The sequence below is a fragment of the Pithys albifrons genome, chromosome 13 (assembly GCF_047495875.1).
Source record: "Pithys albifrons albifrons isolate INPA30051 chromosome 13, PitAlb_v1, whole genome shotgun sequence".
Classification (NCBI taxonomy): Eukaryota; Metazoa; Chordata; class Aves; order Passeriformes; family Thamnophilidae; genus Pithys; species Pithys albifrons.
The window spans coordinates 6,878,532-6,896,410 of NC_092470.1; the positions used below are offsets into that span (position 1 = coordinate 6,878,532).

General features: G+C 42.2%; 2 protein-coding genes across 2 annotated transcripts; one reads left to right on the forward strand and one right to left on the reverse strand.

Annotated features, from left to right (window-relative positions):
• Positions 1–201: 201 nt before the first annotated feature.
• On the forward strand, positions 202–8,361 carry MAPDA (N6-Methyl-AMP deaminase). The gene is made up of 10 exons (XM_071568742.1): positions 202–266; positions 1,710–1,840; positions 2,322–2,382; positions 3,139–3,226; positions 3,657–3,738; positions 4,289–4,415; positions 5,068–5,148; positions 5,760–5,898; positions 6,358–6,458; positions 7,505–8,361. Exons 1-10 carry the CDS (start codon positions 213–215, stop codon positions 7,694–7,696), a joined length of 1,056 nt encoding a protein of 351 aa, XP_071424843.1. The 5' UTR covers positions 202–212; the 3' UTR covers positions 7,697–8,361.
• A 2,178-nt stretch (positions 8,362–10,539) lies between these two features.
• Positions 10,540–16,980, reverse strand: LARP6 (La ribonucleoprotein 6, translational regulator). Its single transcript, XM_071568441.1, has 3 exons — positions 16,717–16,980; positions 13,050–13,242; positions 10,540–12,575 (listed from the first exon to the last, which is right to left on the reverse strand). Exons 1-3 carry the CDS (start codon positions 16,917–16,919, stop codon positions 11,505–11,507), a joined length of 1,467 nt encoding a protein of 488 aa, XP_071424542.1. The 5' UTR covers positions 16,920–16,980; the 3' UTR covers positions 10,540–11,504.
• Positions 16,981–17,879: the final 899 nt, after the last annotated feature.

Sequence of the window (17,879 nt, forward strand, 5' to 3'; positions counted from 1 at the left end):
ATTGTCATCTCACCTTGCTCCTGCTGCGTTTGCGGGAGGCAGCGGGGCGGGGAGGGCGGAGTGGAGGAACCCGCACCGACCCCACGCTGCCCAGGTGCCCCGGGGAGCGCCATCCCGCGGGTCCTGGCTCCTGCCGGGGGCGGGCCCGGGGCCGGGGTGGTGCCGCCGCTGTGACCCGTCGTGTCCCGCCCTCCGCCGGCACAGGCGCGGCCATGGCGGCAGAGCGGGAGCGGGAGCTGCTCTTCTACCGGCGCCTGCCCAAAGCGGTGAGCGGCGGGAGGGCGGCCGGGCCCGGGTTCGGGCGGGAGCGGGGCCGGGGCTGGCAGCTCATCTGCGCTGCGGGCGGGCACACGGACAGACAGACAGACAGAGTGACTGACTGACTGACCGACCGACCGACCGACCGACCGACCGACAGACCGACCGACCCTTGCTGCTGCTGTCTCGGAATTTTTCCCCAAACGCGCTTTTTCTGAGACCCTTCACGCCACAAGAAAATGAGTTTGCCTGCACAGCTTGTTTACAGACCTTAGCGGCCGATCCAATTCCAGCTAAATCAGTTGTGTGTGATCTTCATTTTATCTTTTTGTCCTCTTCCCTCCAGTCTAGTCTGAGGAGTCTGGCTCAGATAAGGCTTTTTTTGCAATGTCCCAAGGGTGTGCCTTGCTTGTGGCGTATCTGTGCGCGCCTCCCGTGCGGGTGCGTGCGGATTTGTCGGAGCTCCTGTGCTGCACTTGCAAAACAGCCGGTGGCAGGTCCTGCAGGGCACAGGGGCGCGACCAGAGCTGCTTCAGAACACCATCCTCGTGTTCCCGTGCTCCTTTTTTCAAGGTGTACGTATTTCATTTGTAAGTCTGTGAAAAATGTAAGGTATTCATAGCAGGATGTGTCTGGCTTGGTTTCCAGAAGCCGTAAGCAGCCACAGCTCCTGGTGCTTAGCTGGAGTTAGGATTTCAACGTGTTTTCAAGTGAAAGGCAGGAAGAAATATTTCTCCAATTTTTCTTTTCCTAAGTCAGAAGGGATGTGTACAGGGGGAGGAAGGGGTAGGTAACAAAGCAGGTGCTTTGCAAATACATTTTGCAGGAGCTGGGAGGGCACTACGGGTCTGTTCTGTATGTCAGGAGCCAGGAGATAAGAAGTAAAGGTGAAATGAGGAATGGAGCTGAGGATCAGAGGTTTGGAGCCCAAAGTCAGGTTGTCGAGAGTCAGTCAGAAAGAAGCCTCAGGCAAAGGAGTGCAGTTTCTGCAGCTGCCCTTCATGGCACACTTCTGGTGTGATTGAAACAAAAGAAAGGTGAGTGAATATGTATGTGTTGCTGTTTTTCAAATGGAGCACATGTACATTTAAGTTGCAGTAGATGGGGAGAGTTCTTGAATCCTTATTGTATTTTCCTTAATACTGAGGCAGGTGTTGGCTTCCTCCCCACCTTGGATCACACCACTCCAGCAGTTGGCTGGAGCTCTTCCTTGAGCCAGCTGTGCCTCCACGGAGACCAGCAACGCCCGGGAGGGAACAGACAGGGCAGTCTGGCTTGAGGCAGTGCTTGAAAAAACATGAGGAAACAGTAATTAGCCAAACACAGAGATAACTGTTACTTTATTTTCAATCTCAGAATGAAACATTGATGTAGGATACAAGAAGAGTAGTCCAAACAAGATGTAGGAGCCATCCTTTCCAATAATCCATGGGAGGTTTTTTTTCCTCCAGGAACTGCATGCTCATTTGAATGGCTGTATCAGTTCTGCCACCATGAAGAAACTCATGGTCCAGAAGCCAAACCTGCAGATCCAGAATGGAATGACTGTGATTGACAAAGGAAAGAAAAGAACCTTAGATGAGTGAGTATGCACATGTGTTTGATTTACTGAGGGATTTTAAAGTTGAAAACAGAGAAATGTGTGGCCACTGATTGCAGAAATGTCAAGTTTCACAGTATAATGTTAGATGTTTTTGATATTTGTATCTACAGAATACTAAAAGGCAATCTCATGTTGATTAATTCCTTCTTTAAAGGATTGAAATTTTTTACTTTCAGCATATACTTTTCAGGGAAAATTGACTCACAGAATTTTGGTTTTTTTTGGAAACTTCATGTTTTCCTTTGTGCTTCTAAAAGCTTTGTGGTAATAATAATAACAACTTTTGTTGCAAATGCTTTGTTAGCATCTAAAATCAGAAAGTGCTGTTCAGATGGTCTTTTTATTTCAAGCTGCAGGGTGGTTGATTGACCCTAGTGAGTACATGTTTTCAAAGTGTATATTTTTTTTCTGAATACTCATTCAATGTTTGTTCAATTAAATTTTTAACTTTTTATTTTAGGTGTTTTCAGATGTTTCAGATCATCTATCAGGTTACCACTAGGACTGAAGATATTTTACTGGTATGTTAAGTAAAGGTTCACTTAAAATAAACAAATGATACACACAGTTACAATCAGTTGGACTAAGAGCATTGGGTTCCAAGTAACAACATCACCTGGAGGTCAGAATAATTATTGTAAAACTAATTTAGAAACACAAGATTTCATACAACATTTACACTTAGTTTTTGTTAAAGCAATGGACTTCCAATGTGGTGGTCATTACAACCACTCAGGTGCTTGGACTGATAATGCCTTAAAAACTTTATGTCTGTTCCTTGTTACGATAGCTTCGATTTACAGTAGTTTCCTGTTCCTTGGGTTCATTACATACAAAAATGACAGAACTAGAACTGCCCTTTGCTCACCTCAGGTCACACAGCTGTCAAGGAGAACTGCTGTGGTATCCAAGTAGGGAGCAGGCAGTGCTGTGGTGTCCTCTTCTTCCCTCCTGTGAAGGGCTCACAGCAGTTTGTTAAAATGTACAGAAATGTGCAGAGCTGTGGAGCAGGTTGTGACTGCACCAGACTGCCCTGAGGGGGATTCCTGTGCAGCCCAGGAAATTGTCCTAACTCTCCTCAGTATCCTTGAGGGAATGGAAGGTGCCCCCTGTGGGGTGGTATTTCCAGAGATGGATGGTATTAAAAACACATCAGGAACTAAAAACATTGCGAGTGTTTCACAACAAAAAATAACTGGATCTTCTAGTTGTAAATGAAAATATAACCAATTACAAGCATTACTTTTGTGATATTGAATATGCTGTTGCTTAATCAGATAACTAAAGATGTCATTAAAGAATTTGCTGATGATGGTGTCAAGTATCTGGAATTGAGGAGCACTCCAAGAGAAGAGAAGTCCACAGGTACCATCAGCTCTGGTTTTCAATTTGTAAGCTTGATGTCCTGTAAAACTTAGTTAAAGACTATGTTAATAACAAGTAGGGTCAAATTTAGTTGGCTTAGTAAAAAATACACTTTAAATATGGAACTGAAGATTTAACCATGTAAAAGCATGCCACTTCACCATTAGATTTTTGAGGACAAAGATGCATTGTAGTGACTCTCTGGTTTATATAAAGTGGTTTGCATTTTTCCAGAGGCTTAGGAGGAGGTTTAATTCAAATGGTTGGTTCACAGTAAAGCTGTATTTACAGATAGAATTAGTATTATATGGATGAGAAGACTATGGACTAAAAGGTGCAAAATGAAACTTAGGAGGCTAGAGAGCTGAGTCTTCAGTATAATAAAACTAATTAAAATACGTTTGTTCCACATGTGTTTATGTGTTTGTAGGTATGACCAAAAGGATGTATGTTGAAACTGTACTTGAGGGTATAAAGCAGTGTCAAGAAGAAGGCTTGGATATCGATGTAAGGTAAATAAAGCACTTTTCCAATGTTTTGTGTGTTCTTATGCTTGGTGGTGTTTACAGAGAGGTTTACAAGTCATCAGTGTAGGAAAGAAAATTGGTTTTAAACTAGATTACATAGAATAGAAACAGGTAATATAAATCGAAACTTGAATTTTTATCTTTTTTAATAGGGTAGAAAATTGGGTATAAAACTTCTCAGGTTTAAGCCTATCCATTCTCTGCAACATTTTCAGGAAAAGCTGTGTTTGGAAGGTGTCAATGGTTGCTTGGAGGTGGTCTGCTTGCCCATCTCTTATAGTCTCAGTAGCAACCCTTACCAGATATATTTGTGGAAGCTGAAGATTTCTCATCCTTCATGTGTGCATGTCAGGGGCTATTTATCTATTTGTGTCCCTCTGCACTTTAGTACCTTCATTCCTTTGAGCAGTTTCCTATACAGATACTCTTTATACTCAGCCATGAAGGCTGTGAAGTGCCATTTTTGTTGGTAGCAGATCTGTTGAGCTCCTGATATTACAGCTTGTATAATTTAATACATGCATTTCTGTCCTAGGTTGTTAATAGCAATAAACAGAAGAGATGGCCCTGCAGTTGCTAAGCAGACTGTCAAGCTTGCTGAAGAGTTCCTGCTTTCCAGTGATGGGGTTGTAGTAGGACTTGACCTCAGTGGTGATCCCACTGTAAGTTTTTGATTTATTTTGGTCTGTTCTTGAAGATAAATATGTGGTATAACAGTACAGCAGTTCTAACCATGCTTTGTTCTTACAAGTTTTTGCCTGATGTTGCTAGTTGGAATAGACTGCCTGTAGTCTTACTACCAGGTTAATTCCTGCTGCTGTAAGGGGCAAATACTCTTAAGAAACCCCCAATAGCTTAATGTGTGACTCTGAGAAAAGAGCCACTGAAAAACAGCGTTTATCTGGGAAGTGTCTGTAACTGAGTTGTTTCAGTCACATCGACTAAGTGGAAGCAAGCTGACACTAGTTTTAATTTTGTTTAGCTGCACCAAATGCTTATTGCATATTCAGAAAGCAAAAATGTTTGAGGACAGCTGTGAAATAGCTCTGGGTGGGAGCTGTATAAAAGATATCAAAATCAAGGCAATTGGCTTGTAAGTCTTGGGCATCATCTGAGCTACTGCTGTTCTCCCTGTTTGTCAGAGTTGTGCCCATATGTGACTTGCTGCATTCCAAAGGAAGTAATGGAAAAGAGATATATTCAATGTAACTCTATTTAAATTAATTGTTTTGATATTGCTGGACTTCTTAATTATGATGAGGGCAGGGGTTTTGTCAAGTAAGCTGTAGAATGTGATGTGTTTTTGTGTTCCAGGCAGGACACGGTCAAGATTTTTTGGAGCCACTCTCAGAAGCAAAAAAAGCAGGTCTAAAGCTGGCATTGCATCTTTCTGAGGTAAAAGTTGATTTGGTGCCACCCTGTAATTCCCATTTGATGAAAAGATTGATGAAACTAAAATTACCTACTGTTCCTTTTGTGCTTCTTGGGCCAAAGTATTAATGGTTTGGGGCATTGGACAAGAGAGAGAAAAACAAGTAGAAATCTTAAATAATTTGTTGTGAATCAGAACGGTTAAATTCTTGCTTCCTGTGCTATACTGGGGGTTAGGTGTGAAATTAGTAACATACTAAGAGATCCACTCTTGTATTTATGGTATTTTATTGAAAGCCTTGTATAGTGAAATCTGCAGAGTTTCCTGAGTAGTGAACGCTGTTAGCTTTGTTTGTATCAGCAGAGAGCTGGGCTTTGCCATACGATATGCTGAAGTGGTCACTGGAGTTTACTCTGACAAGTCTGATAAATACTGAAGATAGTTTTTTTTTTTTGAGGAAATTAAGCAGGACATAGGATGTCACAGGCCTATTTACACTTATTTCTATTTCACTATCGCTTTCTTTTGGATAAGATATAAGACATGCTGTGAAAATAGAACTTGAAGTTCATTGTAATTATTTAATATGCTGTTTTATGCTGCCTTAACAGAATGTAAAATACATCCTCTCTAGATTCCAAATCAAGAAGAGGAGACCAAAATTCTCCTGGGCCTGCCTCCTGACAGAATTGGACATGGAACATTTCTCAACTCCACAGCAGCAGGTTCAGAAGAGTTAGTGTCAATTGTTCGACAGAATCGTATACCTATTGGTAAGGAAAAGAATATTTTCAAGGGCTTATCTCTAGATTTCAGGATAGCTGATCTAGTCACTCCAATTTGTCTTTGACCAGAGGTGACTTAGGCAGACATGGTAGTGAGAATTGCCCACAAGGATCCCCCCCCCGATGCTTTTTTTGGGGCTTTTAATGCATTTGTGGCAACAGACAACTGATGTCTCAGATGAAAACAAAAGTAAATCATAATTTATAGTTACTGTGCCAGACTGTGATGATTCTATATCTGGTTTGCAAGGTCTCTGTATTTTATACCATGAAAAAATTGATTACCAAACTTTCTGAAGAAGTTACCAAAGAAGCACAGAAAACCAAGGAAACAATAATAGATGATTTTATTTTTATTCAGAAACAGAAATAAGTCAATTAATGTGTCAAAAATATGTCTCATGTTTTGATAGATATCCTAATTTCTTTTTGTTTTCTTTCCCCTAGAACTTTGCATGACATCAAACATAAAATCTCAGACAGTACCTTCCTGTGACAAACACCATTTTGGATACTGGTACAGCATGGGCCATCCTGCAGTGCTCTGTGTAAGTTTTTGATTTTAACCATGTATTTAGGCATGTGAAGTGAAAGAAATATCTCTCCTTCTGTGGACCAGAGGTGATGTGCTGTTTCTGACGTTGTAGCAATTCATTCACTTTTAGGAAATCAGAATGTTCTGTTTGAGAAATGCTTGTAATACAAATGGGAATTACAGAATCACAGACTATTCTGAGTTGGAATGGACCCACAAGGATCAATGAGTCCAACTCTTAAGTCAGTGGCCCACATAGGGGATTGAACCCATGACCTTGGCATTATTACAACCAAGTTTTAACCAACTGAGCTATAGTACTTTTCTTGGTTCTGTTGTAAAGCCAGGCCTTGTTTCTGTGTGGGTAAGATGATCAGCTGTACATGCAATGTCCTTCATAGCTGTTTGCAGACTGACAGGTTTCTCTTAAAACACAGGGCCCAAGGCTTGCACATTAACTTTGGGTACCAGAGAGTTCCTTGTGTTGGGTGAGAGTTGTATTCTCTTAAAAGCTCATTAAGGTCCCTAAAAACTGAGGTGCCACTGGCAGGATTTTACTATTATCCTGTTAGTTTAACCTGCATAATCCATGGCATTGTCCAATATATAAAATAGTATTGTGCTTATCATTAAAATAAGCCTCGATCTTTTATTGCCTAAAGGGTGAGAGAGTTTCTTCCCTGAAGATGCAGAATATAGACTATGCTCTAGTTCCCAAATCTGAGGAAAGGGAAAAGAGGAATAAGGAGACCTGCACATAGCTTGAATGTATGCAGCATTTGATACCCATCTTTCTAGCAATTTTAGTAGGAAATCCTAGTTTTTGATAAATTATGCCATTGCTTTAAGAAGTTTTCCTATATGTTTGTACAGTTTATTCATTTTGAGTGAAAATAGAGCAAATAAAGAATGAAATTATGCACACAAGAAAGAACCATGGAATAAAAATGTGAGACAGGAAGATAAAACTGGTTTGTAGGTATAGAAAAAAAAAGCCTTTTTGATGTAGAGGAACTAATTTAACCTTTTTTTTTTTCTTTTCTTTCAATTTAACTCCAGACTGATGATAAAGGTGTCTTTGCAACCAACCTATCACAAGAATATGAGCTAGTTGCAAAAACATTTAATTTGACTCGATCACAGATGTGGGACCTTTCCTACGACTCAATCAACTACATTTTTGCTTCAAGTGCAGTAAAATCCAAGCTAAGGGAACAATGGTGTAAACTGAAGCCAGTTCTGTTTGATTAATCAAACTGTTGTTCTAAACAGCTCAGGTGTATTAGGTGAGTAAATAAGCATTTTTTTCAGACTTCAGGGTTATAAACCCAGCCTTAAACTGCCTGTGCAAAATGAAGATAGTGGGAATACATCCTTTGTTAGTGGGGACTAAAGTAAATGTTCTTTTTTATTTGGGAGGAGCTCTCAACCAGTGACTACAGTTTCAAATGTGTTGTCACCTTTCTCTCCAGCTGATACAACATTTTAAAAAATACTTAGTTTAAATATGTCATTGACCACCTGAGAGCTGCAACAAAATGAAGGCACAGCACTTAAAGTGTCTCTGTTGGCAAAATTCTGAGAAGCAGTTTGGATGTGTGGTGTGTATATTTGGTGGTTGTATTGTCTTCAGGTTTTAAGCAGTTGATTGAATGTGAAGACAGAAACAAACTAGGGAGAATGAAATATTTGTCCCAAAGGAATTAAATATTGCATCTGTTTTTATTGCTGTACATGTGTGAATGAAGGCTGCTGTGGATTGTGTGGCTCCCTGCTGGTGCTCTCAGCACTGGTGGTGTTTGGGCAGTTGAGAATCTTGAACATCTTCAGTAACTGAGCTACTTGTGCGAAGTGGTCTCATTCTTAAAATGCTTTTTAGAATTGCTATTTGTTGTGTAAATAAAGCAATAAAAATATCCTCAACCTCCATCCTTTTGGAACCACGGCTCTGAGATGTGGATGTGCATGTTTGAGCTCTTCTGAAGAGAAGCAGGATTCCCTGGGGGTGAGTCCCCAGAGCAGACAAGCTGCCTGTCAACCACAGAACTGCAGCCAGGGCTCCCTGCCTGGGGCAGCCACACTGTGCCCTCTCCATGCACTCGTGTGTGTTGTGGTACTGACAGCTCAAACTGTCTGTGAACGTGCATGTGCAGCACTATCCAACACTGGGCATTGCTGGCTAGGGCAGGAAGTATCCAGAGAGAAGGTGTTTCCTATCTATGATCCTTTTACATTAATAAATTAAATGAGCAAACATTCTGGGCTCTGAGAGGAATCCTGACTGTATGTCCAGTGAGACAAAAGCTGTTCATGATACAATCAGCATAAAGTAGCTCTGGCTCCAAAGGGGCAATAAGGCTGAGGAGGAAGATAGCAAAGAGGGTGGTTTATCTGTGTCTGCTGGATGTTTCCACAGAATGTTTTCCAAGCAGAAAACATTCCTTTTGGAAATGCAGGAGAGTTATGTGGAGCAGAGCTGTGGGTTGTTGATACTGTCTGAATCAGAATAAGAGCTTGTGTTGACTTTTTCTCTATAAACAGTACTTTAAATTCCTTTCCAAACAGTTTCACTGATCATATTATCACTTGCTGTTTGATCACACTTGTCTGTATTTTCTTTTAACAAAAATAATTACTATGGTAAATGTATTTTTTCATTCTTATTAAAGGCTCTCTAAAGAGAAGTGGAGCAGCTTTCTGGAATGTTATAGTTAAGTATATGTCAGGCTTCTCAAATGAGATGGCATTGTCTTGTAAGTTTTATAACATTTCATAGCTTATGGCCTTCTAATAACTCTTCAGTAACATGGTATTTGGTTTACTATTGAAGAAAAACTATGGGACTTATCCTCAGTGTTTGTTGTATCATGTGTAAAACTTTCTAAAGCAAACTAAGGCTTATCATTAACATCTGAGATTTTTAGTTCCAAACTGTTAGTGTTAGATGGAAGTAAGTTTGATTTTTAAGGTTTTCACATGGAATGTGACATGTAGAAGCATTCCTTCTGAGAGCATAGTCCAGGTATATGCTGTATTTTCAACTTCCCTTTTTCCCTGCAAGTTTACAGTGTCTTACACATTTTTTAACAATATGGACTATTACATATAATTCTCAATATTTCCACTTAATTGACTTCTGTGTCTTTAAAGTACTGCCTTGCATCAGCTGTAGTACTGCCCCCAGATAGTTTGGTACATGATGGCACATGGATGCTGCATAGTTTTATAATTAAAAAAACCACCCAACTTGCCTGATTATTCATGACACGAGCATTTGGACATAGTGAACAAGTGCTGTTGTAAGTAATCTAGAGTTCTGGAAACCCTCTTCTGAAGACTTACCCTGTCACTCAAATACTTGTAGGTGTGCTGCTGATTTAAACCCCCACCACTTTAACAGTATTTACAGTTTCTTGGCTGGTAATGAGAGTCAGGAGGTGACTTGGAGGATTCCATCTGTGTGCAGTAGAAGAACCAGCAATGTATGTTGGTGGCCGAAGAACAACACACAGAATCAGGATTTCTGTATACAGGAGTCTAACTGTGTGTTACTGAGGTTATTTACACTGAAGAAGTGTTACACTTAGGAAATTGGACAGGATGTGGGCTTCTGGAATGAAGAATCACCATCTGATGAGACCTTTGTCATGCACAGTTCCCAGGTTGTCCATTAGAACCTGAAACCCTCTTACTGTCCCTGGGCTACTTTTCCAAAGTTTAATTTTTGCAAGTAGTTAGCAGTTTCCTTCTTTGGCTTCAGGTAGGATTACAGCTAATTTTAATGTAAGCATTTCTTTCTGAGCCTGCTTGTTAAACTCTAAATTAGCAGTGACTTAACCGCTGTTCAGTTTATAATATTGTATAATATCACTTTATGTAATATAGTTTATAATATTGTATGGAAATGATGTGACACAGTCACAGTGAAGCATCACCACAGAATTAACCATCAGTAATGGGGATCTTTTTTCCTTGAATGCAATGGAAATTTTGAGTAGCTACTACTAGCATTACATATGGTGTAAGATGAGGTTTAAGTTATCTATTCAGGTGCAACTCAAATTATTTTTAAAGTAAACAAAATAGATCTGGACTGTGTTAATATTTTTGTTTATTTCCATCTGATTATATGAGAGAACACTTACAGAGCAGTCTCCAATGCTCAGACTTTATTCACATCACATGAAAATACTGATCCTGCTAAAAAATACTGCTTTGGCAATATGCATGAGAACAACTGTTCGCTGTGGCTTAACTTTCTCAATTGCTTTTGAGGCAAACACAGAAAATCTTCAAAACCTCAGCTCCTTATGATGAGACTGGTAACATATCACTCTTCTCATAATACAGCTGCTAAACTCTAAGTATTTACACACTGCTCTTCAGGAACCTAGCTCTGCAAATTATGTACTTAGATGAATGATTTATGTGCCTGTTCGGATATTTAGGCATTTCAAAATAATACATTAAAAGAATGGATGCAGGTAAGGGCAGTGCATTAGCTAAGTGATTCAGCTGATTAAAAGGCTGGCACATCCCTCCTATGAGGCCTGGAGAGCAGGCACTGGTTAGACTGGAAAAGAGAGGGCTCTGGGGTCTGATCTTATCAATAGTTTTAAGTATCTGCTGGGAAGGAGTAAAGAACATGGAACTTGGCACTTCTCAGAGATACCCAGTAAGGGGAAAAAGGGCACAAACTGGAACATAGGAAATTGCACCTGAATGTAAAGAAACACTTTTGTACAGTCTGGCTGGTTGAACAAGGAAACGCATCGCCCAGAGACGCTGGGGACTCTCTGTCCTCACAGATACTCAAACCCCTCAGTGACTTCTTGTAGCTTGAGCAAAGGAGGTGGATTGGGCAATTGCCAGAAATGCCTCCCAACCTCACCTGTTCTGTGGAGAAAATATACAAATATACAGATGATAGTGTCTCTATATGAATACAAAAGCTTTTAAAATTAAATACTGACTTAACTCAGTCACTCAAGTGACATTTTTTTACCAAGCTTGGTCACCAGCAGTTGGCTGACTTGCGAGACTGTTTTTAAAGAATGTTTTATTCACTCTTCATGGCCTTCCGTCTTTCACACCCATGGTGGAATCCTTTGGTGCCATCAGGACCTTTAGGCAGCCTCAGAACCCCCACAGGGAGACCGTCTGCATTTTGTATTTTCCGAACCAACATGGGACTGCTGACAGGACTCTTCTCTTGTGTCAGAGTTTGGGCTTTTCTTCTCTGTACCCAGGGGCTGCCAGAAGGAGTGATGCTGCTATCCGAAGAATAATCTGTACATTTCCTTGGAATTTCGGGGCTAGTGCTTGCGTTAAGCTTACTGTCTTCAGCCAGCGGAGACTTTTTAGTTACTTTTCTTAGTGAAGAGGGACTGTTCCAAGGACTTGATCGGGGTGACACATTAGGACTCAGATGGTTGTTTGGATGAATGACAGGACTCAAATTACTCGAAGTGTTTGTTGCAGTACGTTTGCGTCCTGACAGTGGTGATGTAGGATTACTCTCTGGGTCAGAAGAGCTGTTTGCTGAAGATTCATCACCGACAAACTGAAGTTCTTCCACTCTCTTATTAAGGGATCGCGTCTTCTTAAGACTCTTGCTGGAATCTTCGTCGCGGTTCTTGTCTTTGGGAACTTTTTTCTTTGGTGGTTTCGTGCCTATTAGGACAACTTTCATGCCGGTTTCTTTCTTTTCAGCACACATGAAATCATGAGCACGTATGGCAGCATCTACTTCTTCAAATTCTATAATTGCACATTCCTGAGTTCCCAGCTGGGTGTACTGGTTGCTGACCCTCCTGATATCAGGTGGTAGATCCCTGCCGGGCTTGAGAATACGAACTGATGAAATTACACCAAAAGTTACAAAGGCTTTGAGGAGATGCTCCATTATCCTTTCTTGCATGCATCCATTTTCTTGTTTATTAAGAGCCTGCAGCTCAGAAATCATGTGGATGTCATACACCAGTAGCATCCTTGTAGGGACATTTTCACTTGGAAACAGTGGCACTGGGGTATTTCTTCGAACCTTTTTGTTATCATGATTGAGCTCAAGAGTGTCCGAGTACTTGAGTGCGTAGGCTGTGGTTCTCCAGTCACGGGTGAGGTGTTTCACCTTGGAGACAGACACAGGTTAAACACCACAACTCCTCAAACCCACTCAAACTAATTACAGAATTTTAAGGCAGATGCAGACACCAGTCTACAAACAGAAAGTGGGATTTAAGTTTCATATAGCAGACAGTGAAAAAGGAGGCAAGTTTTCTTGCTATGATGGGCATGAGTGAGCTTCTGTAAAGCTCATGGCCTGTTGAATCTAATGGAAACATGAACTGACACTGAAGCTCAAACTGGAAATTGTTACTATATCTGAAAGTCTCCTCAAGTGATGCTGGGTCATTCCCTATCTAGGTCTAAACCATGATCAAAATGTGTGTTCTGAGGGGGTTATTTCATTAAATTTGCCTAACAAGAAGTTTAGATAGAGATTGTAAAATCACCTCTATAAAATGTTATTTTCATCTCCCCTAATGTTTTTAGATGCATCAGGCTTACATGAGGCACTTCAAGTCTTAAAAAGTTAGCTTACCTTCTTAAAAGAAGTGAGGAGTTTAACACTGACATAGCCCATCTTATTTCTTCTCACATGCTTCAGGAGGAAGGCATCTTTCTCAAGGTTCTCATCTGAGAAGTAATATTCAATCTGTGCTATTAATTTCTGGATCAGGTCATTTTCTGGTGGTTTCCAGTTCTGCTCAGAGTCGTCGTCATTTTCCCCACCACTGGAAAACAATTATTTTATCAACAGAGCATCTTATACTAGTTGGGTTCAAATTGTCTTTCAAAATGAAAAGACATAACCGTTAACAACAGTTGGTACTGCTGGTTCCAGCTTACTGTAGATATGGACACTGAATAGTTTATTACTCATCCATCTGGGGCAGCTGGCCAGCTCAGAGGAGGAAGCTTTCCACTCAGCATAAGGGGTCGAACTCCTGAGCTCATCCCAAAGGCTGATCTCAGTATAGAACAGTGAGACACACCAACATCGTGAAAACACTCTGCCAACTCAAATCCTACACCAAAACATGAAATGAAGGTGCGCAGGTACCTGGTACTATACAGAGTTCCTCCAGTGACAGTGCTTTATTTTTCAGTAAGGAGCTATTAAACATAGGCTTGACCTTTATGTGCTTCATGAGTAACATCACATATCAAAGGATGAATATTCCAGCTGGATGCAGCCCTGAGTTCTCAAATCTCTTTCATGCATGAATGCAGGAGCCGGAATCTGAGGATTAAGGAGGACTGACAGGAGTGTTGCACTTTCTTACAGGTCACTTCCAGAGCGACAGCATAACATGACCAGCATGTTTCCATAGGGGCCTAGCCTGCCTGTAAGTGCAGTAGCAGCTCATGTATGTCAGGAAATCATTCTCATTTCTTCTCTCCTCCTCCCATCATATTGTCTATGTATCTGTGCTAAATGGAGCACTATTGGGCATCCTATCCCCAAAACAGATCCTGTAACCATAGATTCAAGATAAACTTTTTGCCACATTCAGTTACAGCAACATGTTTGTTGCTGACATAGAAATGACCATTTCAATTGCTCTGTAGCATCCAGCAAATGGCTCACCCACAGGGGCCTATAATGCACAAGTCTATTTTAAACCAGAGTAATTTTCTTAAGCTGTAAGCAGTCAAGTTTTGTTGTGGGAACATCATGAAAGTTTCTGTTAAAAAAATAAAATCACCCACCAAGTACCTTAGATCCTATAAATCATGTATTACTTTGGTCCCCCACACACCTCAGCAACAAAAAAGGAGGAGCCACACACTTCCCCAAAATTGACTTAAATGGCTTTTGTATGGCTTGTGAAATCACTAGGAAAGGGAACAGGCATCACACTGGAGTCCCCTGAGGCCGATCTGGCAGAGAGGATGCAGCCTTGCTGAATCACCCTACCTGGAGACAGCTCTGGCCTGGAGATGACCTGGAGGCTGTGAGCGCAGTGCTGTGGCCATGCTGCCCTGGCAGGTGCTTGGGGTACATCTGAAGGTCATGTTCAGGTCAGTGGGCTCTGCACAGGGATCATACTCCCACCTGTGACAGCTCAGGGCTGTCCTCTGGGACCTGGCTTTTCAAAGCTTACAGTATATTTACTGCTTATGGCTCTTATGATGATAGGGCAGCACATCAGATATATGTGGATAATGGCACAATCCAAGAAGTCTCCCTGCTGGAAGTTCCCTAGCCATTAGTTGGGTACAGCTCAAAGGAAGGAAAAGTGAGAGAGCAAGAAAAAGGATTTACTTGGCAATGGCAGAAGTAGAGGATAATAGATGAAATTGTAATTAGGGCAGTAAAAAAATGTTCAATGGCCAGCCGTGGGTGCTGGTTTCAGAAAGAAGCAAAACCAATGGTGTTTATTTTTCATTCATAATATTCCCTCACCCCACTACTCATTCTTCATTCACTGTCAATTCAGGATTAGCGTGAGCCCAAGAAACTTGGAACATTTCAGCCTTTTTGCATATCCACATTCATTTAAATTTCTATTATGAAACATTGTATTTTAGACTAACAACATCATGAAAACATTCACCTTTCAGATTCTTCCTGTGTCTGTCTGCATCCAAAATAAACTTGAGTAAATATAGCTTTACCTTATGCACATGAGAGTTACCTGTTTATTATCAACAGGCTGGAGATGGTTTTGGAGCACCTAGCTGAGGACTGAATGTCACAAATACTAAGAGATTTCCCAAACAACTGGAGGGATTGACCACTGGGAAAGTGGGTTTCATCATAGGTTATAAAACCTAGAAAATGAGGGGAAAAAATCCAAATGGCCTGCGGTCTTCAGCTGGAGAGTGAGACAGTGAGATGGCTCATTCCCAGCAGTTTTAGACCATTACTAATAATTTTCAGAATGTTTGTAAATAATTTCCTATTGAATGCTGTATTTCCTAGGATTAAATGAGTGGTATTTAAGAGCGGCTATTGTGTGTAACAAAGCGTGAAAAAATAACCACCCTTTTTTCTAGTCTAGGCCAGGGCTAGAAGCTCTTACACAAGTAGTATTGTAATAGATAACAAATGTAAGTAATTGCCCAAATTTAAGAAATCAGTAATTGAAATGCAATACTGTAGACTGCTGTACATATTTATAATATAAAATACAATAGTTGCATATGACTGTGGAAAAACTAAGCCGACTCATTTTAAACATCCTAATTGTGCCTAGTTACGTTCAACTCCTCTTTCAGTAGTACTTGGCTGAAAAGCTTCACAGCTGCAAAAAATTCCCCCTCCCCAACTACCCCACTGTAATTGAAAATGATACACTGCAGTTCATTCTGGGTCAGTGCTGGGATATGAAGCTAGAGAATTAATTAGAAACAATAGATCTTCAAACAGAATACTGGATTTCTTGCTACTGTAACTAAATCTTTAAGTGGCAATTTATTGCTGCATCTGCAGCCTCAGTACAAATCACAAGATGAACTACAACTAATGAGCTTTCTCTTCCTGCACTTTTCTGGCACAAAAAGTCTGGATATTCCCTTTTATAAGTGAGATATTCTGGTAGGCATCAAAGCAATTGCAGGCACCAGGAATAATTCCTTCAACATACTACTGAATGCAGACAACACTATTGGCATGACCAAACAGTAAAACGTAGAGTATAAAGTGGTAGTTTGTTCTGCATATGTAACAGCCTTGATTTCATGTCTAGTCAGCTTGTTTCCAAGGCCATAACACAAGCCTGTCTGCCCGTGTCTCAGATATCCAAGAAGATATCCACGGGTTTGTGCAATAAAAAAACAAACAATCAAAAAAAAAAAAAAAGAAAAACACCAAACCAAACCCCCCAAACACAACAACAACTAACGCCCCAAGCCTTTCTCTAAAAGGCACTGAAATGGAAATGTCCAGGGCATCGCAGCCGAGCGCGCCTGGCTGTGGGGAACGGGCGGCCCCGGCAACTCCCTCGGGGGCGGAGGGGCCGCAGCCCAGGCAGAGCCATCGGTTCCCGGGCAGCTCCGGCCCGGGTGTCCCCGATGGGTGGGGGTTCCCGTCCCCGCTGGGGGGTTCCCGACTCCCACTCGCCCCCTCAGCGTTGCATCAGCCGCGGCCGCACCGTTACGTGGTGTCCGGGCGGCCCCGCTCCTCGCTCCGCACAGCCCCGCCCGGCGGGCACCGCCGGACCCCGTTCCCTCCAGCCGGGCTATTTTCCCGGGGAGCTCACCTGGAACGCCCGCACCGTCCCGAGTCCTCCTCGCTGCAGCTGGGGCATGGCGCTCCGCCGCCTTCCTCCTCCTCCTCCTCGTCCTGCTCTTCCTCCTCCGCGGCCGCCTGGACGGCCACTCGGATCTGCACGGGGCCGCTCCCCGCCGCCAGCTCCGGGCCGGCGGCCGCAACCCCGGGCTCGGCCGGCTCCCGCTGGGCCATGGCCGGGCTCAGCCCGCTGCGACAGCAGCGGTGCCCCGGGCTGCCACAGCCGCCCTCCCGTCCCCTCCCGTCCCCTCCCGCCGAGGCGGCGCTCCCGGCTCCACTCCCCCGGCGTGGCAGCGGGAGGGTCCGACCCTCCTCCAGCGGTGCTGCCACTGGACTAGCCGGGCAGCTGAAGGGCCCTTCTCATTGATGGCTCAATCCGGACTGCCTTTATTTCATCAGAAAACAACGGGCTTCTCGCCGAAGAGCAACGTCTCAGCTTCTCATCCCTTGGTACAGCACTGGGGCCGAGCCGCTGCGCCCTGAGCAGGGCATTGCGTTTTAAGGAATTCAGAAAGGTCTCGCTGGGGTAAGTGTGGTTTTAAATGCCGAGGATGAAATTTGGAACTAAGAAACACGAGCGAACAAGGGTGTGATTGAATATACGTTGGTTTTGTAGTGCAGTCTCCTCTGTAACTCTGTGTGGTACTGCCACAGAATAAAAACATTCCCCCTTAAGAACTAATTTAAATAGAGGCCCTTTTTCTGAAACACGCAATGATTATTTTGAACTTGAGACTATTGCACTACATTTCAGTGGACTGCTTCAGCTGCTAAAGTGAAGTTAACATTCATGTTCTGAAGATTAGAATCAAAAGCTTTTCAAGTTGCTGTGTAAATGTTCATTCTTCAGTCAAGGAAGATCTTTTTTTCAATATTGTCTGTACCCAAAGTGCTAAATGCAGCTTGGATCTTTAAGACACAACTTCATTTGTGGCATCCTTGCTTTTGTCTGTATTAGTTCATTGTTTTTTTCTTAAAAGTTTGGATGGGCAAAAAGTGAGACTGCACTCATGACCAGTTCATCTCATCACTGTGACAAACAGTCCTCATGAGTCAGGTTTGCTGGCACAGACACATCCTGAGACTGCTCTGCTTCAGTGTGTTTGGATTATTGTTTAACATGCCTTAAGTAAT

Bases quoted from the DNA above. Each gene is read 5' to 3' on its own strand.
- MAPDA (XM_071568742.1), top strand. From the start codon at position 213: ATGGCGGCAGAGCGGGAGCGGGAGCTGCTCTTCTACCGGCGCCTGCCC. The intron at 267-1,709 runs GTGAGCGGCGGG...TTTTTCCTCCAG, and splicing joins ACCGGCGCCTGCCCAAAGCG to GAACTGCATGCTCATTTGAA. The intron at 6,459-7,504 runs GTAAGTTTTTGA...ATTTAACTCCAG, and splicing joins GCCATCCTGCAGTGCTCTGT to ACTGATGATAAAGGTGTCTT.
- LARP6 (XM_071568441.1), bottom strand. From the start codon at position 16,919: ATGGCCCAGCGGGAGCCGGCCGAGCCCGGGGTTGCGGCCGCCGGCCCG. The intron at 13,243-16,716 runs GTGAGCTCCCCG...ATTGTTTTCCAG, and splicing joins GGACGGTGCGGGCGTTCCAG to TGGTGGGGAAAATGACGACG. The intron at 12,576-13,049 runs GTAAGCTAACTT...TCTGTCTCCAAG, and splicing joins TCCTCACTTCTTTTAAGAAG to GTGAAACACCTCACCCGTGA.